The sequence below is a fragment of the Nicotiana tabacum genome, chromosome 18, assembly GCF_000715075.1.
Source record: "Nicotiana tabacum cultivar K326 chromosome 18, ASM71507v2, whole genome shotgun sequence".
Classification (NCBI taxonomy): Eukaryota; Viridiplantae; Streptophyta; class Magnoliopsida; order Solanales; family Solanaceae; genus Nicotiana; species Nicotiana tabacum.
The window spans coordinates 106146017-106165419 of NC_134097.1; the positions used below are offsets into that span (position 1 = coordinate 106146017).

General features: G+C 39.3%; 1 protein-coding gene across 2 annotated transcripts; it reads left to right on the forward strand.

Moving 5' to 3' along the window:
• The first annotated feature begins 7874 nt into the window (after positions 1-7874).
• Positions 7875-18253, forward strand: LOC107775263 (uncharacterized). 2 transcript variants are annotated; one of them, XR_001645698.2, is made up of 8 exons: positions 7875-8167; positions 8268-8299; positions 9975-10072; positions 10156-10238; positions 14610-14687; positions 14764-14862; positions 16788-17141; positions 18234-18253. XR_001645698.2 is itself a non-coding variant. In XM_016594982.2 (7 exons), exons 1-7 carry the CDS (start codon positions 8036-8038, stop codon positions 17079-17081), a joined length of 816 nt encoding a protein of 271 aa, XP_016450468.1. In that variant the 5' UTR covers positions 7875-8035; the 3' UTR covers positions 17082-17276. The 2 variants fall into 2 exon arrangements, 1 of the variants encoding a protein (XP_016450468.1); XM_016594982.2 differs by lacking the exon at positions 18234-18253 and having other exon boundaries at positions 16788-17276.
• The last annotated feature ends 1150 nt before the right edge of the window (positions 18254-19403 follow it).

A 19403-nucleotide genomic window follows, 5' to 3' on the forward strand; every position in this document is an offset into this window, starting at 1 on the left:
GATATGATTATGTCTCAGTATGAGGCAAGGTTTTCTGAGTTGGCTCGTCATGCTAGTTGGATGGTTCCGACCGATCGTGAGCGGATCAGGAAATTTGTTGATGGCCTTAATTACCATCTCTGTATCTTGATGAGTAGAGAGAGTTTTGGGTGTTTCATTGAGGAGGTGGTTGATATTGCTCGGGATATTGAGATGGCTCGCCGTCAGGATAGAGAGGAGCGGGAGGCCAAGAGGCCTCGAGGTTCTGGTAGTTTCAGTGGTGCTCCGTCTAGGGGCCAGTTCCAGCATGGTAGAGGTCGTTCTTTCAGGCCCGCTCAATCGGCCCGTCCAAAGTATCGCGGGGTATTTTCATGTCATGGTTATCATGGTTCTCAGCAGGGTCAGCCTTCACTAAGTGCCCTCCCAGCTCAGAGTTCATCTCGTGCTCTATCAGTACAGGGTTCTTCCATGGCAGGTCATTCTACTGGTCCTTCTAGTGCCAGAGGTTCCCTTCAGTCCCTACCTCCAGCATCGGGTAGTTGTTATGAGTGCGGAGAGTTTGGGAATATGAGGAGACAATGTCCTCGACTTCATAATGTTCAGTATCAGCAGATGGGTCAGCCCTCGACTTCTGCTCCAGTTATTTCACCACCCGCCCAGCCAACTAGGGGTGAAGGTCAGGCAGTCAGGGGTCGCCCTAGAGGGGGAGGTTGATCAGGTGGTGGCTAGGCCTGTTTCTATGCTATTCCAGGCCGGACAGATGCCATTGCTTCAGATGCTGTCATCACAAGTATTGTCTTATTCTGCCACAGAGATGCTATATTATTTGATCCTGGTTCCACCTATTCTTATGTGTCCTCATATTTTGCTCATTATTTGGGTACGCCCCGGGAGTTTCTTTCTTTACCTGTTCACGTATCTACCCCGGTGGGCGATATTGTTTTGTGGACCGTGTGTATCAGTCATGTGTTGTGACTATTGGGGGTCTGGAGACCCGAGTTGATCTATTGCTATTCAGCATAGTGGACTTTGATGTTATTTTCAGTGTGGATTGGTTATCTCCGTGTCATGCTATTCCAGACTGTCATGCTAAGATAGTTACTTTGGCTATGCCGGGTGTACCGTGGATCGAGTGGCGTGGTGTGACTGATTATGTTCCTAGCAGAGTGATTTCTTTCTTGAAAGCACAGCGTATGGTTGGGAAGGGTTGTCTGTCATATCTAGCTTTTGTGCGAGATGTTGGAGCTGAGACTCCTAGTGTTGATTTTGTCCCAGTTGTGAGGGATTTTCCCGATGTATTTCCTGCAGACCTGTCGAGCATGCCGCCGGACAGGGATATTGATTTTGGTATTGACCTGGTGCCGGGCACTCAGCCCATTTCCATTCCGCCATATCGTATGGCACCAGCAGAATTGAAAGAGTTGAAGGAGCAGCTTTAGGAACTCCTAGATAAGGGGTTCATTTGGCCTAGTGTGTCACCTTGGGGTGCGCCAATTTTATTTGTGAAAAAGAAAGATGGCACAATAAGAATGTGCATTGATTACAGGCAATTGAATAAAGTAACAGTGAAGAACAAATATTCTTTGCCTCGCATTGATGACTTATTTGATCAGTTTTAGGGAGCGAGTGTGTTCTCCAAGATTGATCTCCGTTCGGGCTATCACCAATTGAAGATCAGGGATTCAGATATTCCTAAGACTGTTTTCAGGACTATATATGGTCACTATGAGTTTCTTGTCATGTCTTTCAGGCTGACCAATGCCCCAACAACGTTCATGCATTTGATGAACAGTGTATTTTAGCCTTATTTGGATTCATTCGCCATTGTATTCATTGATGATATTCTGGTGTACTTGCGTAGTCAGGAAGAGCACGCAGAGCATTTACGTGTAGTGTTGCAAAGATTGAGGGAGGAGAAGCTTTATGCGAAGTTCTCCAAGTGTGAGTTCTGGCTCGGTTCAGTGGCATTCTTGGGACATATAGTGTCTAACGAGGGTATCCAGATTGATCCAAAGAAGATAGAGACGGTTCAGAGTTGGCCTAGACCATCCTCAGCCATAAAGATTCGTAGCTTTCTTAGGTTAGCAGGCTATTATCGCCAGTTTATTCAGGGATTTAATCCATTGTATCGCCCTTGACCAAGTTGACTCAGAAGGGTGCACCATTTGTATGGTCGGACGAGTGTGAGGAGAGCTTTCAGAAGCTCAAGACAGCTTTGACCACAGCTCCAGTGTTGGTTTTTCCATCAGCTTCAGGTTCATACACCGTATATTGTGATGCTTCGAGAGTTGGGATTGGTTGTGTATTGATGTAGGAGGGTAGAGTGATTGCTTATGCTTCTCTTCAGTTGAAACCCCATGAGAAGAACTACCCTATTCATGATTTGGAGTTGGCTGCCATAGTTCATGCATTGAAAATTTGGAGGCACTTTTTGTATGGCGTATCTTGTGAAGTATTCACGGATCATCGTAGTCTTCAGCATTTGTTCAAGCAGAAGAATCTTAATTTGGGGCAGCGGAGATGCCTAGAGTTACTTAAGGATTATGATATTACTATTCTGTATCATCCGGGAAAGGCCAATGTAGTGGCCGATGCTTTGAGCCGAAAGACAGTAAGTATGGGGAGTTTGGCATACATTCTGGTTGGGGAGAGACCCTTTGCAATTGATGTTCAGGCTTTGGCCAATCGATTTGTGAGACTAGATATTTCGGAGCCCCGTCGGATGTTGGCTTGCGTGGTTTCTCGGTCTTCCTTATATGATCACATCAGAGAGCGCCAATATGATGATCCGCACTTGCTTGTCCTTAAGGACAGAGTTCAGCATGATGATACCAGAGATGTGACCATCGGTGATGATGGTGTGTTGCGGATGTAGGGCCGGATTTGTGTGCCCAATATGGATGGGCTTAGAGAATTGATTCTGGAGGAGGCCCACGACTCGCGGTATTCTATTCATCCGGGTGCCGCAAAGATGTATCAAGATTTGAGGCAGCACTATTGGTGGAGAAGAATGAAGAAAGATATTGTGAGATTTGTAGCTCGGTGTCTCAATTGTCAACAGGTGAAATATGAGCATCAGAGACCGGGTGGCTTACTTCAGCAGATGGTTATTCCCGAGTGGAAGTGGGAGATGATCACTATGGACTTTGTTGTTGGACTTCCATGGACTTCGAATAAATTTGATGTTATTTGGGTGATTGTGGATCGGCTGACCAAGTCCGCGCACTTCATTCCTGTATGTACTACCTATTCTTCAGAGCGGTAAGCAGGGATTTATATCTGGAAGATTGTTCGGTTGCATGGTGTTCCAGTTTCCATCATCTCAGATAGAGGTACTCAGTTTACTTCACAGTTTTGGAGAGTCGTTCAAAGAGAGTTGGGTACTCAAGTGGAGTTGAGCACAACGTTTCATCCTCAGGCGGATGGACAGTCCGAGCGTACTATTCAGATATTGGAGGACATGTTTGGTGCTTGTGTCATCGATTTTGGAGGTTCATGGGATGAGTTTTTGCCGCTTGCAGAGTTTGCCTACAACAACAGCTACCAGTCGAGTATTCAGATGGCTCCGTATGAGGCTTTGTATGGGAGGTGGTGTAGATCTCCAGTTGGTTGGTTCGAGCCCGGCGAGGCTAGGCTATTGGGGACAGATTTGGTTCAGGATGCCTTAGAGAAGGTGAAGGTGATTCAGGAAAGGCTTCGTACAGCACAGTCGCGCCAGAAGATTTATGCAAACCGAAAGGTTCGAGATGTATCCTACATGGTTGGTGAGAAGGTCTTGCTGAAGGTTTTGCCCATGAAGGGTGTTATGAGATTTGGAAAGAACGGAAAGTTGAGTCCACGATTTATTGGACCTTTTGAGGTACTTAGGAGGATTGGGGAGGTGGCTTATATGCTTGCTTTGCCACCCATATTGTCGAGTGTGCATCCGGTATTTCATGTTTCTATGCTTCGGAAGTATGTTGGGGACCCGTCCCATGTTTTGGATTTCAGCACGGTTCAGTTGGATGATGATTTGACCTATGATGTTGAGCCAGTGGCTATTTTGGGTCGTCAGGTTCGGAAATTGAGGTCAAAGGATATATCTTTGGTAAAAGTGCAGTGGACAGGTCGGCCCGTGGAGGAAGCTATCTAGGAGACCGAGCGGGAGATGCGGAGCAGATATCCTCACATGTTTGAGGCTTCAGGTATGTTTCTTGACTCGCTCGAGGACGAGCGTTTGTTTAAGTTGGGGAGGATGTGACGATCTGGCCTGTCGTCTCATGAGTTACCACCCCGTTTTCCCCATTTTCTGTTTCTTCATGCTTCGTTATCCGTATCTTGTGTGATCGAGTTGATTTGGAGTGGTTTTGGTAGGAAATGAGACACTTAGTCTCTTTTAAGAAGGCTTAAGTTTGAAAAGTCAACCGGATGTTGACTTATGAGTTAGAGGGCTCGGATGTGAATTCTGATGGTTCAGTTAGCTCCGGGAGGTGATTTGTGACTTAGGAGTGTGATCGAAAGTGATTTTGGAGGTCCGGTGTAGAATTTGGCTTGAATTGGCGAAGTTAATATTTTGGCGATTTCCGGTTGATAGGCGAGATTTTGATCCGGGAGTCGGAATGGAATTTCGAGAGTTGTTGTAGCTTCGTTAGGTGATTTCGGATATGTGTGCAAAATTTCAGGTCATTCGGACGTGGTTTGGTTGGATTTTTTATCGAATGCGTGTTTTGGAAGTTTTAGAAGAACTTAGGCTTGAATTCGATGTAATTTGATGGTTTTGGTGTTAATTGAAGTGTTTTGATGATTGGAACAAGTTTGGATGATGTTTTAGGATGTGTTGGTGCTTTTGGTTGAGGTCCCAGTGGCCTCGGGTGAGTTTCGAGTGGTTAAACGGACTATTTCATCTTTGGAAAAGTTGCAGATTTTTGTTTAGCTTCAGTTGTGCACCAGAAAATTTCTGGTGCGAGGAGTACAGTTTGGAAGCTCATATCTTGAAATATATAAGGAATCAGAAAAAGTGCAAAACATGAAAGTTGTATCCCTTGCATTCTCGTTTCCATAAAGTTAAACCATTCATGATTTGGATATTCTATCAGAAAGTTATGATGAATCGAATATGGCTGGTGGATCAGTTTTGACAGAATTTTCTGATGCACTTTAGAAGCTCATATCTCGGAATATATAAAGAGTTATATGGTGTACAACCTATCAAATGAAAGATCTTCGAGTCTAGTCATTAAATATTCAAACCGTTTGTCATTTGGATATTTCCACAAGGAGTTATAGGCGTTTTAACAGAAGGTGTACAACATGGAAAATGGTAAGAGGATGTACAACCTGCACAGCGCAAGGTACACCTCGATGAAGCCCGGGCAGAATGTTTTTAAGTCCTCTTGTCCGCGATTTGGGTCCATTTTTCAGCCGTAGTTGATCATTTTGAGAGTTTTTTGAAGGAGATTGAAGAGGGATTCAAGGAGAAACATTTGGAGGTAAGAATTTCGGACCTAAAACTCATTTATATTGTGAAATACACCTAGAAAATCATTGAATTCTTGCTAAAAATGGAAGAAATAGGGCTTGGGATTTTGAAATTTTGATTGGGGATTTAGAGGACCATTTGGTGCCGTATTTGAGAACTTTTGTTATGTATGAACTCGTGGGGAGATAAGGAACCCGTTGATGTAAAAATTTCTGAATTTCTAGAAGTGGGCCCGGGGCTCGGGTTTTGCCAATTTTGAGAATTTTGATATTTTTCGATTGTTTTCGATTGGGTATTGTTTCTTTAGCATAATGTGACATGTTCGTTGTGATTTTGGTCAGATTCAACGCGCGAGAAGGCCAATTTGAGAGGCAAGGGCACAACGAGCTAGAGCTTTGACCAGTTTGAGGTGAGTAATGATTTTAAATGATGTCTTGAGGGTTTGAAACCCCGAATTTTGCACAACGTAGTTCTATACTACTGGGGATGAGCGTGGGGTTCATTACTACTGGGGATTGTGACTTGGTCCTCCCAATTGATATTTTCACTACATTTTGACTGAGACTTATGCATTGTCATCCTGACTTGGGCTAGTTGCCATGTTTGGGGCCTTGTGCCGACCTATAGAACCCTTAGGGGATTTTTGACTGGTTTTCCTCACTTATTTGCTAAAAATCATATCCTTTGTTTCTAATTGTTGAAAAATGATATGAACCGGGTTATGAAATGTTAACCATAAATGAGAGAAATATGTGGGCTGAGATCCCTACCTTATATTATTGTGCCCGAGAGGTTGTGATTATAATGACTGAGAGGGGTTGAGGACCCAATAGTGAGGATATTATATATGATATTGGATCGGGCTGCACGCCGCAGCAAATACATATATTGGATCGGGTTGCACGCCGCAACAAATACTTATATGGACCGGGCTGCGCGCCGCAACAAATATGCAAATACATATATTGGATCGGGCTGCACGCCGCAGTAAATACTTATATGGATCGGGTTGCGCGCCACGACAAATATATATATATATATATAGATCGGGCTGCACGTATATAGATCGGGTTGCACGCCGCAGCAATATAGTGCTTGGGCTGTATGAGCCCATCCGGAGTCTGCACACTCCCAGTGAGCGCAGTTGACTATTATTATTATGGATCGGGTTGTGCGCCACAGCGATATACGGATCGGGCTGTACGCCGCAGCGGTATATATATATGTTTCGATTTCGGTTATTGTGAGAAGTATATGAATTGAGTATTGAGGGTAAGAAATAAGTAAATGAACAGAAATGCTCGAGGAGCGAATTTATACTGGATTAATGCTTGTCAAATTACCTATTTTCACCTGGTTCAAAGAGTTTCATTCAATTTTCTTTACCACTTGCTCTTTAAATGGTTTTACTACTTTGATATAGAACTGCTTAGTACCTTTACGTGATTTTATACCGTCAGCCATTATTTATTGTTATTACTCACTGGGTCGGAGTACTCACATTACTCCCTGCACCGTGTATGCAGGTACAGGTGTCCCTGAGGTGTAGAGCGAGCTTTCCTGCTGTTCAGTTTTTCATCGGAATTATCGAGGTAGCTGCATGGCGTCTGCAGACCCGATTTCTCCCTCTATCTTTCTTTACTATTCCGCATTTTGGACATATTTCTGCATTAGGCTGTTGAAACCTTGTATTAGAGGCTCAGACTTGTGACACCAGATCATTGGGCATTTGTAGAGATTTCATTATGGCCTTCCATATATTTCAATCTTTTATTTCAGACTTCTACTTATATTAAATTGGTATCTATTTCTGAAAATTGGTAATGAATTCTAATAAGAAAGGATTGTGAGTGGTAATTGGTCGGGCTTGCCTAGCATCGTGTTGGGCGCATCATGATCGGGATTGGGGTCGTGACATATTCTATGGAATATTCCCCTAAAATATATTACTACTAAACTAGCCGTTAGGACCGATCTGAGTATTCGACCTCGATCCCAGTTACTCAGCTCGCCAATAGGTTCTTTCTATCTTGAGCACGACCTCAGCCTAATCAGCTCTTAGCAATCATCTATTGGCAAGATTCCCTTTGGTTAGGTTTTGACTCATACACTACTACAACAACAACAACAACAACCCAGTATAATCCCACAAGGGGGTTCTGTCTTGATTGTAAATATTTTTTCTCTGGTATATATAAAAGTTTAATTACCAAAAAAAATGAAAATCAAAATGGAAAATTTGATAATTTGGTGTATATATTTAGTAAAAATTGACATAATAGATTTACTTTTATTTTAAGTGAAAACGAAAATTAAACGCAAATTAAAGGTGAACGCCCCTGTAGCTGGTAGATGGTAAACTGATATTCCATCATTTCTTATTCTCCGGCCAATTATCCCAGTACTAATTCATAAAATCCGGGTAATTGCCTCCGCCACAGCCAACGGCATGTGCGGCCGCGATCCCATTTAAAGCAATCGAGATCGTAGCCGACACGTTCGTCGTTTAGCAAACCTTTTCACGACTATTTAGAACTCCACTCTCCGTAAATAGCCGCTTGTCAATTTTTCTGTAGTGAAAACCAAATTATCAGATCAATGGGGACCAACGGTAATTCAAGTCCTAATAATACCGCTACTCACAATGCCATTGTCAAACCCGTGCTATTACCGGAGATTGGACCCGATGGCATTGCCAGAGAATCACCTGTCATTGCTTACACTGAAAAGGTATTTCTCTTATTTCTCTGATTTTACTTGTACAAAATATGTTATTAATTTTGGGAATTTTACTGTATGCATTGTTTGATTCTCGCGTTGGTGGATACAGATAATTGAAGAAGAACAACTTCAATTGAGAAAGTAAGTTGACTTGTCACTTTTTTCTAATATTTTTGGATCTTATCAAACTTTCAACTCTCGTTATTTGCTTCTGCCCCACTTCACTGGTTATTTGTGTCAAATTTATTTAAGTATCTGCCTCTAGGTCTATATCTTTGGATACTAGTCAATCAATCAATATACTACTTAATCTCAAATTGATCGGAGTCTGATGATAGTAGTTCTGGTCTATTCATTAGATACTGGTAAATAAAGCGTTTTAGCAGAAAATGGTGTGACTTACGGTCAGTGAAGCTAAAATGAAGATCACAGTTCAAATGCCAGTGAAGACCAAAAAGTTAGATGATTTCTTCCCATCTGTCTCAGCTTTGATGGGCAGAAAATACCTTCATGTGATGTAATTGCCGAGGATGTGCATAAGTTGGTCTGCCATTATTTAAAAAAGAAAAAGAAAAGAAAAGCTAGTCAATCAATCAATCTACTACCCTTGAACTAGTAGGGATTCATGATATGATTTCTTTGTATACTCTGCTCTTTTCGGACTTATTTCATTCTAATACTGGATTTTCGGATATTAGTACAATGTAAAAAGTTTTTAAGAATGGATGGTTAATGAAGCAAACTATGCTCTCACTTTGGAGGAGTACACTGTAAGAGATTGTGCAGGGAACATAAAACTTGAATTTGATGAAAGGAGTATGGGTAAGTAAACTGGGAGAAAATAGCGAGCGAATTGGCCCGACACCATGTTATCCAAAATTCAAATTGGGACAAAATAAGGTAATTTAGCTTACAAGGATATAGTAATGAATTCTGATGACCAGCATACTTCACAGAGTTCGATTGGGCAATTTTATACACAGTTAGGGAAAAGAGTCTTGGGATAAATTCACAAATAAAACGTCTATTTTGTGTAGTTTCAAATAGTGTATATGGTGGTTGTTATTTTGACAGAAACTATTTAAACAAATCACTATATTGAGGTTTATCTGCAAAAAAAATAACGTGATATGCAGACCAATTATCAAGGAAAAAGTAGACTTTTTCTTTCAGAAAGCTTTAATTTTGGAATATCTAAAAGTTGATTTACCAAATATATAAATTAGAGATCTTTCAAATAAAATTGAAGTTCGGAAAAAAGTTTAGTCATTCATTTCTCTATATGAAAACATTATATTGGAGCTATGTTGCACAGACTCTCCAAAATGCTTCCGCACCCGTGTCGGATCCTCCAAAAATACACTACTTTTGGAGGATCCGACACGCACCCGGCAAAATTTTCGGATAGTCCGAGCAACACAGTATTGGAGAGATTTCATCAAGGGAAATTTATTCCATGCATAGGGTACTCTTTTTCATCTTGTAGATCTTTGTTTCGTAAATTTTTGGATGTATTACCAATGTCGAGTTCATGTCCTAGTTCCTTTTTCCGATAACGGCGATATTTGGGCTAGCCTGCCCGCACCTTGCCTACATGTTCGTAGATTCTTTTACCTGGTGAACACATTGTCAGAGATGATTGATTTGGAGTTGAATGTTTTAATGGAGGCCTAGTTCTACAGAAGAAATGGAGGTGTAAAGTGTAATATTGACTTGTATTTAGGCTGACTCCTGCATCAGACTGCTTTCCACATCAGATGGTCTTTCCAAGTTTTACATGCATAATAATTTCTGGTATTCTGCTATATCTTTCCAGATATATTGATGAAAATTATTCCAAGATCCGTGATGTTGAAAGGGAACTCACGAACCTGAATATGGAGATGAAGCTTACTGCTGGGCCAAAAAAAGCAGGTTTGTGACTTATAATGCTACATCTTTGAGCACCATTACCTTTTGATACATTGTTGATTTAAGTGCTTCCTGTGCACCTTCAGCACTTGAACTCATGAGAAAGAAAATAGAAATGTCAACAGAGAGAATCCGTGTTGCTAAGCTGAGGGAAGAGCAAGCACGAAAGGTTTGTCTAACCTCCCTTTCTGTGTTTTTATCTCAACGGATAGAACAGACTCCAATTCTGACTTTTCTACCATTAAGAGAAGTTAAGCATCTCATTGTCGCAGCACTTGTCTTGCAGTAACATTCCTTTTCGTTTTTCCATATATCTCTTCCTTGGATATGTGATATCCGTATGTGCCACTAAGAAATTGTTAAAAGATACTGGTACCTCATGGATCTTGCTTTAGATAGGTGAGCTTATTTGGTTTGGAATGTTCATGATGTCTGGTTGAAAAGACAGAAGAGGGAAGGGAGGATGTCATCCACCATATAAAAAGAAAAAGAAAAAGAAAAAGAAAAAGAAAAAGAAAAGGGCAATACAAGAGTGTTACATTTTTTATTTTGACACAAAGGAAAAAAAAATAGTAAAAGTTGTATTTTTTGTCCTTGACACCCCTCAATATTCATGAACTGTTAATTAAAAGTGCCTTCTGGATTAGGAAATCTTTGCGAAATCTGAGTTCTTTTTTTACCTTTTCCTGAAATGTCTGGGATGAGGCAAAAATGGTGCTTTGGCATGTCAAATTGTTTTAATTCCGAGAATCGCAGATCAAATCAAAGGAAACCCTAGACGAGAAGTCAGAAAGAGAGAGAGAGAAGAGAGAAAGTGAAAAGTTGTATTAAAAAGGTCTCAAACCTTCCATACAAACCTCAATAACGGTACTTATATTAACAATGAATAGACAATAACAATAACTGGAAAAAAAATACATCACCCTGATAAAAATAAACAATTGGACCAAGTCTGCTACATCCATAAGAAACTCAGGTCAGGCCTTCTTCATGTTGGGCATGGACACCAGCTCTAAGACCCCCTCCTTTAAGCTTGTGGAACCATCCAACTTGCATAATAATCGGTGGTGAGGATTTGTGAACAAGTGATACTGAGATTACAATGTAGGGATTTTAGTATGGGGATTAAATAATGACGAGATTATTTAGTGGATATACTCTTATTGGCAGATGTTTAAAAATGGGATATACAGGTATAATACAAGATATGTATTTGGTTTAAACTAGATAAACTTGGATAAACATTTATTTTCAACTTTAACCTTGGGTTTCTTAAAAGACTTTGAAGGAAAAGCTTTGGAGAAGAGCAAATGTGTCATTTTGTTGTTTATCTTGGGATTAGTAATCCCGAGATTGATATACCACATAGAGTGTGATATAAAACTAATACCACAATTGTAGTATAAACATTCCTAGGATTGCTAATCCCGAAATTAAAAATCTCACCAAACATGGGATAAAATATTACCACATTTCATCCCTGGATTATAATTCCTTATCCTTGTAACCAAACAACCCCCTAGGGCTCGTTTGGTACGAGGATTAAGGGATAATTAATTCCGGGATTAAATTTGAGATGAGATTAATTCCGGGATTAAATTTGAGATGAGTTTATCCCACGTTTGGTTGGGGTAAAATCGCGGTATCACTAATCTCGGGGTTAGTTATCCCAGAATTGTAGTGTTATTTTTAGCCCCTATGGGAGGTTGAGATAACAATCTCGGGATAACTAATTTCGGGATAATTAATCCTGGGATAACTTGTTTCCCAACCAAACGACCCTTTAGTGATCACATCAGCTAGTTGTGGATCATAAGGAACAAAAGGTAGAGATATGACCCAAGAATTGTGCATGTCCCCAACAAATTGACAGTTACCGATATGTTTAATGTGCTCATGAAAACAGGGTTCCTGGGAATATGCAAAGCAGCTTGACTATCACAAAATTTAGTAACAGCCTTAGAAATAGGCAAGCCAAGATCACCCACAATTCTTCAACCAAGCAATTTTGGTAACCATACTCCTCAAGGCTCTATACTCGGTCTCAGCCCAGTGTTATTAAAAGCCATTGTTTCGTTGCTGAAAGCGATGAAACGGCACGAAGCAGAGGGTCATGGCTTAAGTGATGTGCTTTAGAGAAGTGTAAACTTAAAACAACATGCTGTTAGTTCTTTAAAATCTCAACTTTGAGAAATTGGACTAATATCAGCATTATTGTAAACTGGATGCTGAAATTAGCTTTTTAATTACAAATTGATTATTAGGGTGCTAAATTCATATATATTTGCTATTTTTAGTATTCGGTAAATTGTACGTTTCACTTTGAAAAAGCATGCTATTCACTTCACGCTTTTCGCTTTACGATGCGTGGATCTTGTCGCTCTTTTGCACTTATGCTATTGACAGTGGATTTCTTCTTAGGCTTTCAAGAGATAGGGAAAACATATAGTGTAATGAAGTACCCGTAACAGACCTCTGGGAGATAGGGCATGCAGCCCGATTAGGATCAAAATATGCTTTTAAAGAAAAATTTGTAAAAACAGCAGAATCCCTTGAGCTGGATCTTTCAAGAGATACCTCAGAATATGAGCCACCATAGATTGAAAAATGATTAAGGTGCTGGACTGAGAGAGATACCAGGTCTAGTTTGCTGTAGAAAATTCAGCCTCCTAACATGTATTCCGTACAAAGAAAGGTGAAGATGAGGCTCGTCTTCGTCAACTCACACTTTAATAGAAGAATCCAAAGAAGTCACAACATGGGCCACCCTAGAACAATTAAACTTATAAAGAAGATCCTGGCCATATTTGTCTTAATCCACAACATAGCTTTGAGGAAGTTTAGTTACTTCAAGACCAAGAAAGTGATGAAATACACCTAGATCATTGATCTTGAACTGTTCATCCAAGAAGGATTTAAATGTCAGCATTCCATTATCAATCACCAACCAGAAATATGTCAACAACATACACTGCTAATACCATAGTAGAAGATTGTGACACCTTGGTGAGCAATGAGAATCATTTTTGCTAGAAGAATAGCCCCTGAATAGGATAACTCCGAGAGTTTGGCAATTTAACCCATAGAGAGACCTGCTCGAAGACGCAGCCATGGCAGAAGGAAGAGAAACAGCAACGTCGGGCAGATCTTCATATAAACCTTCTCATGAAGGTCTCCCCAAGGAAAACATTATTAGCATCCAACTGATAGACATTCCAGCTTTTCTTAACAGCAAGAATGAGCAGGCACTAAATGGCTGTGATGACAACTGGGGAGAAAGTTTTAGTATCTGCTATACCTTCCTGCTGAGAATCACCTCTAATAATCAGTCTAGCCTTATATCTCTCGGTGAAGCCATTAGATCTTTGTTTGATTTTGGTGACCACTTGCAAGGAATAGTTCTCTTGCCAGGCGGAAGAAGAACATGCCCCAGGGCTGATTTGCATTCAGATCTTGGAATTCCTCTAGTATTGCTTCTTGCCAAGTAGGATAAGAAGCAGCTTTTTGGTAAAGCTTGGATCTTAGCAGAGAAAACCTTGCAGGTTTTAGCTTGTGGAGCAGGAGGAGTGATGGAAGAACACCCAATAGTCTTGGAGGTAGCTAGGGGGATTAGAAGTCCTTGTGTATTTCCTAAGGAAAGGAGAAAAGTGAGGAGGATATGAAAGGAATGAAGGAGTAAATGAAGGAAAGGAATTAAAAAGCTGATGATCCACAAATTTTTAGGATGAGTAGGAAATGTAGAGGCAGGGAAGAGTAATGATAGGTGAAACACATGTTCATGGAATATGATATCTCTGGATTACATAATAGAGTAACTAGACAACCCTAGTGTTATCTCCATCATTCTTCTATCTTCAGACACCATCTGTCACGTTAAAACAAAAACTGTTTTCAGCACTTCCAATGACCACCTAACCTCTCCTGTTCCCGCAGTTCAAATCTTTTTGTGTCAGCTACTATTTCTCCAATATACTAGCTTAGCACTAAATCACGTTTTAGCTGGTTTAGGTCCATTGCTATTCAGTTCTTGTGCGCCGAAAGTCATTGTCTTGTGAAAAGGTTGGAGGCATCTCTATTTGATGGTGTAAAGAGAATCTTTTGTCTTCTCTTTGACTTTCATACTCCAATGTTTCATTCCTCCTTGAATTAGGAAGCATCGACTTCATTCTTAGCAGTGTGAACAAGAAGTTGATAGTAACTTTTAGGAGTATATACTGAGTCATGCCCAAGTAAATCAGATTAAAACAAATGGATGAACTTTACAAGGATCATTCTGTCACTTTTTACGGGGATGCAGTGGCTTCCGATCGCACCATGTCCTTATATTAGTTTCTATATCAGTCTAGTCTTGTAATGTGGTTTTGCTCCTACAATATGATTTCAACAATCAGAAGAAAAGATGGAAGAAATTTAAAAAAAAAAGCGCTCTAAAGCGAGACAGCGAACAATAAAATTACTTAGTTGTCCTTCTTAGAAAATTGTAATGGAGTGTCCATTGCTTATGTGGTTTACTTATAATAAATCTGATAATGACTTCTAGGCTTGGGAAGCAGCATCACAGGCTGTTAAAGACGAGGAGGCGAATAAACAAAAGCTTTGTGAGGATTTGAATAGCCTGGTACTTTTTCTTCTGTACTATTACCTTTGCATTTTTAGATTGTGTGAATATTTCTCAAATGAGATTCTCTTTATAGGTTCTGGAAAGTAGTAACAGTCAGCTTGCTAGATTGGAGGAATTGAAAAGACGGCTGGAAGCTATGAATCCAAGTAGAGCATCCACGGCCTCCACCCCTGTAAGAATTCTTTCATATCTTTGTGTATTTTATGTGTATTTTGGAATTCGATTAGTTTCCAGTATGTTTGTGCATGTTTTATCCATTTCTTTTTCTAGATGTGGACAACACTTGTTAGCAGTGTGATAACTCTTTTTTATGCTGCTAGAAATTCCTTATCTGTGCATGGAAGAGTGGGGTACACATATTGTTGTTAAGTTTCTGTCTTCAAAGTAGTTTATGTCTTTGACCAATTCTAATATCTAGCATAACAAGTTGTGTTATGCAGTAACCAACTGGCTGATTCATTATAAGACTCCTTATAGAATTATCGTGCAAAACCATAGTATGATGAGAAACAATTGGGACATGGACCACGTTATTTGGTTATCTCAGCTTTAACTTTTACAGTTACAGTAACTTTGGCGGATATGGATAGAATACGTGACATGATTCTGCTGGCAGCACAGAAATAACCCTGTTTCCTTTTAATTTGCGGAATATTTTGGAATTCTAGTTAGTTCAACGTTTCTTTCCTTCTTTCTCCTCCTGTCCTTTGTTGTCACCTGTAATGAACCCAAATTGTATTGACCAGAAAATAGAGTTGCATATCTTAAACCAAACTCTCAAAGTAACGAACAACAACCAAATGAACAACTAAAAAGAAGAAAAAGGAAAAGAAGAATGGAGGGAGGTTCAAGATCATCCTCTAGAGAAACTAAGGAAATACAGTAAACCAATTTCTTGCATAGCACTAAGGGGCCGTATGGTTACAAGATTGGGGGGGTTATCCCAGTATAAAATTTGGGATTAAATTTGTCCAGTGTTTGGTTGTGGGTATTAGGTAAACCAGGATGGAATTTATATCAAAATCATGGAATTATCTGTCCCATATAGAAGGCGAGATTATCTATCCTGGTTACAATTCCATGATTATAATCCTGGGATAACTTGGTTTTGAATGAAAATAGATTGTTCTTCTTGTATATGTAGGCACATCTTTACATAGTGCACATGCTCCTTCTAGCCAGGGTCCTAAATGTAATATGCCAATTTCCCATACATGTCCTCTCATAGGTAAGTTATGTTCACAACATCATCATTCATTTATTAATGTTGACCCTCAGCACTGCAATGCTGGCAGCCATGGAATTCTATCTTTTGGTTTCTAAGACTGCGTTATTGCCTCAGCCAATTTTATCCTCGAAAGGACCATGTTTTCCCACCTTTTCAGCCACATATACCACTCATTTGCTTGTAGATTTGCTATCCCACTTGTAAGGTTGACATCAACTATTCTATTCTCTACTAGCATCGGTGTAAGATGGTTTTATTTTAGAACATCAGCAATGTTACTCTTGGTTTTAGTTTAGAGCCTGAATGATATTATTCTCTAACATTCTATGCCCTAACAGATGTTTAAGATTGCTGAGCACCTTGCCGAACTACTTGGGCTTAAAGAATGTCCCGAATTGCCCGCTTTGGCCAATCCTCTTATCCATTTTTTTATAAGCGGATTCGCTTATCCGTTTCTCAGAAATCACCTTTTTCCCCTTGCTTCTCTATGTTGGGTATTTTGGTCTCACATCTTGTGTTTGCAAAGATGAAGCAAACCATCTCTCTGGGTGAAAAGATAGCTATTTCCATATGAGTGAGCAAAATATATGCCAGACAGAATATTACAACATGTGCCAAAACTAAAAATTGAAAGGATTTTTCTTTGATTGAATTTTTTAGCTGTCACGTACCCTTACTTTATCCAAAAAAAGCCATCACAGATATGAATTGGAGAGTTTCTTGTATTTCTCTTTTTTCTACATTTGGATCTTATTTGGAACGATATGGATAACATGGCACACTGCAGTTATATAATGCTTGCTTTTGTTTCGTAATTAAGATGACTTTCTACTAAAATGCCCGTGGCCTTTTCCCATATGTGGTCTCAGGATCAAAATCCTGTGGGACCTGTACAAAGCAGTATGACTCAAGATGTTTCCTCAGTTAAGGATACACAAGAACCGTCAAGCGGATCATCTGGAAATACATCGAAAGAAGGAAATGATAGAAGCAGTGGAGCAGAAAATGGACAAAACCAATTGCCTTCTCTTGGTGAAGCAAGAGGTAAGAAGAAAATCAACCTCCAAGGAAGAGTAAAGGGAATTGGCATAGTGCCTAAAGGTAGGGGTTCAACAGCACCTGGTTGGACTGGAGCTGGGTTTGATGTGGATGGTAGAAGTTGATAGCAGGTTTTCTCAATGTTTAAGTTCATTGGAATAAGAGACTTGTTGATTTTTAATGAGGTAGATAGTCCACTCCAAGCTATTAAAATTCTTTACTCTCTTCTATTATTCCATGTATGTGAAATATCATTTGTGAAATTCAAATGACTTGTGAATACATTGAAATATATAGTTCCTGAATCTTTCTCGTGTAAATTGATTTTAGTTTTTGTCAACCTAGTTCAGCAGTGTACTTTATATGTCCTCCAAATTGTTTCAAGAGAGAGAGAACCCAAGGAGTGTATGTTGTAATGATACGACTTGCTGCTGTTTTAAAGAGGTGGAGGGGAAGGAAGGAGGAATTTATTTCTGAAGAATTATGCACCTTGCGCTTGCTTGGGGATAATCTTGTTTGGTTAGTGTGAGAGAGATGCTGCCTTTTAGTTATAAGAGGTATCACTCACACTTAGGGTGATAATTGTCCTTTCACTTGGATTTGAAATGCGCTTAATTAACTGCTATATGTCTAAGTCTAGTATTTGAAGTGCTTTAGAAGTTATATAATGTAGCCTGCAGTTATTTTAGGTACATTTATGACGCAGGATATCATGTGAACGTAATGCAAGGCGAGTCTGGGATTTACATGTCGACAATACTAATTCTATTTTATACTCTCACAGAAAGAATACATTTGTAGTCAAATATGTAAATTTCTCTGTTGTATGTAATATATAGGAGTTTGAATCCAATAGAGCATATGCACGTATGCGATCTGCTAAAACATAGAGAGATGGTGGTAAAATAGTTCTGTTGTAACTTGTAACTCATGATTGTGTTTCTATTACAAAGCATCATCAATTAACCTCTTCCTTTTTATTTTCTTCCTCTTCGTTTTAGTTTCTGGTTTTATTTAACAGAGTTTTTACTTTAGATTAACTTTTACTCACATATTCAGCAAAAAGATTATGAGACATGCATGTAATAGAACTGTGTAGGGGTTGAAGACTCATCAAATACTTGGTTATGTTTCTCCATGAAATATTAACACATTTTTTGTGGAAGACGGTTTTCAAGATGAATAAGATAAGCTCTTAGGCATTACCATCGTTCATGATTATTATATGTATTTATATAGTTTTATGTTGCTGGACATTTCCTCTACCTATATTTCAGATTTAACGGCAGAGAAACTGCTTGTAGTGGTGGCAATGAAGGCTGTAAAGGTATCTTAGCACCAGGAAAGACTAGATTTTTATTAGACGATAGTTAGATAGAGCCTTTAGATGTTAGTAATTATTAAAGCAATTCCTTTATGTAAGAGGAAAAAGAATATCTGGATGGATTGTGGACTTCTTAAGCATCATTGGACGAACTTTTGCTCAACACAAAGAAAGTAGTTAGGCCTTGTTTTGAGTTGATTTTGATGTGTATTTACTATGTAAGATTATTGTTGAGTTTTCGTCGGAGCAGATAATTGCATCATTAGGCTCAATTACTCGTTAGTAGATACCTCCTCTTTTATGATTTTTCCTGCATCTGTCCTCTTTTTTTCCCTTAAATGTTTGCTCTGGTAATCAAGTGTAGTCATTTAAATTGTGTTGTCTTATTTATCTCGTCAGTTTGGTCGCTGTATATTTGAATTTCTAGTAAATGTTTCTCAATCGACTATGCACATACTTTAAAAATGATTGTGGGAGAATCATTATTTTCTCAGTCAATGATCTTGCAGCAGGTGAACATTGGAAATTGTTGCATTCTCAGACGTTTACTACTGAGTATAAAATTGCTGACATTGTGTAGCCTGATTTGGAAACTTATAACGCGAGTAAACTGATGACTCTGGTCTGATTATCTTAAATTATAGCAAGTCCATTGCTACCTTTTGGGACCATAGGAAATGCATTTTAGTTATGACTCTACTGCGATGCATAATGATTATGTCTGAGGTAGCTTTGCAGTCTAACAAGTTATTGACTCCAGTTTGATGTGACAATTAGCATTAAAGTTGGGCATGAAGACTGAACAGTAACAAAATAATTGCAATTTGCCAGAGGTCTACTGTTGCATGCCTTTGACTGCAGTTCTTGGAGTCTTGGTAGGGACCATTTCATATCATTAGTTTACTCGTTTTCAATTTTGATTGTCAAATGAATCTTTACACAACAAGTGGAATTATTTTATGTGAAGTTTTGAACTAATTAGTGGAGTATTAGTTCAAGGGTTTAAGCTTCCTAATATATTTCTACAGAACCTGAACAATTCGCTGTTAAATCTGGTTCTTATAGTCTGTTTGGCTAAGTTTCTCCAATCCTAGAAGCACTTATTTTTTCAAAAAAGTGTTTT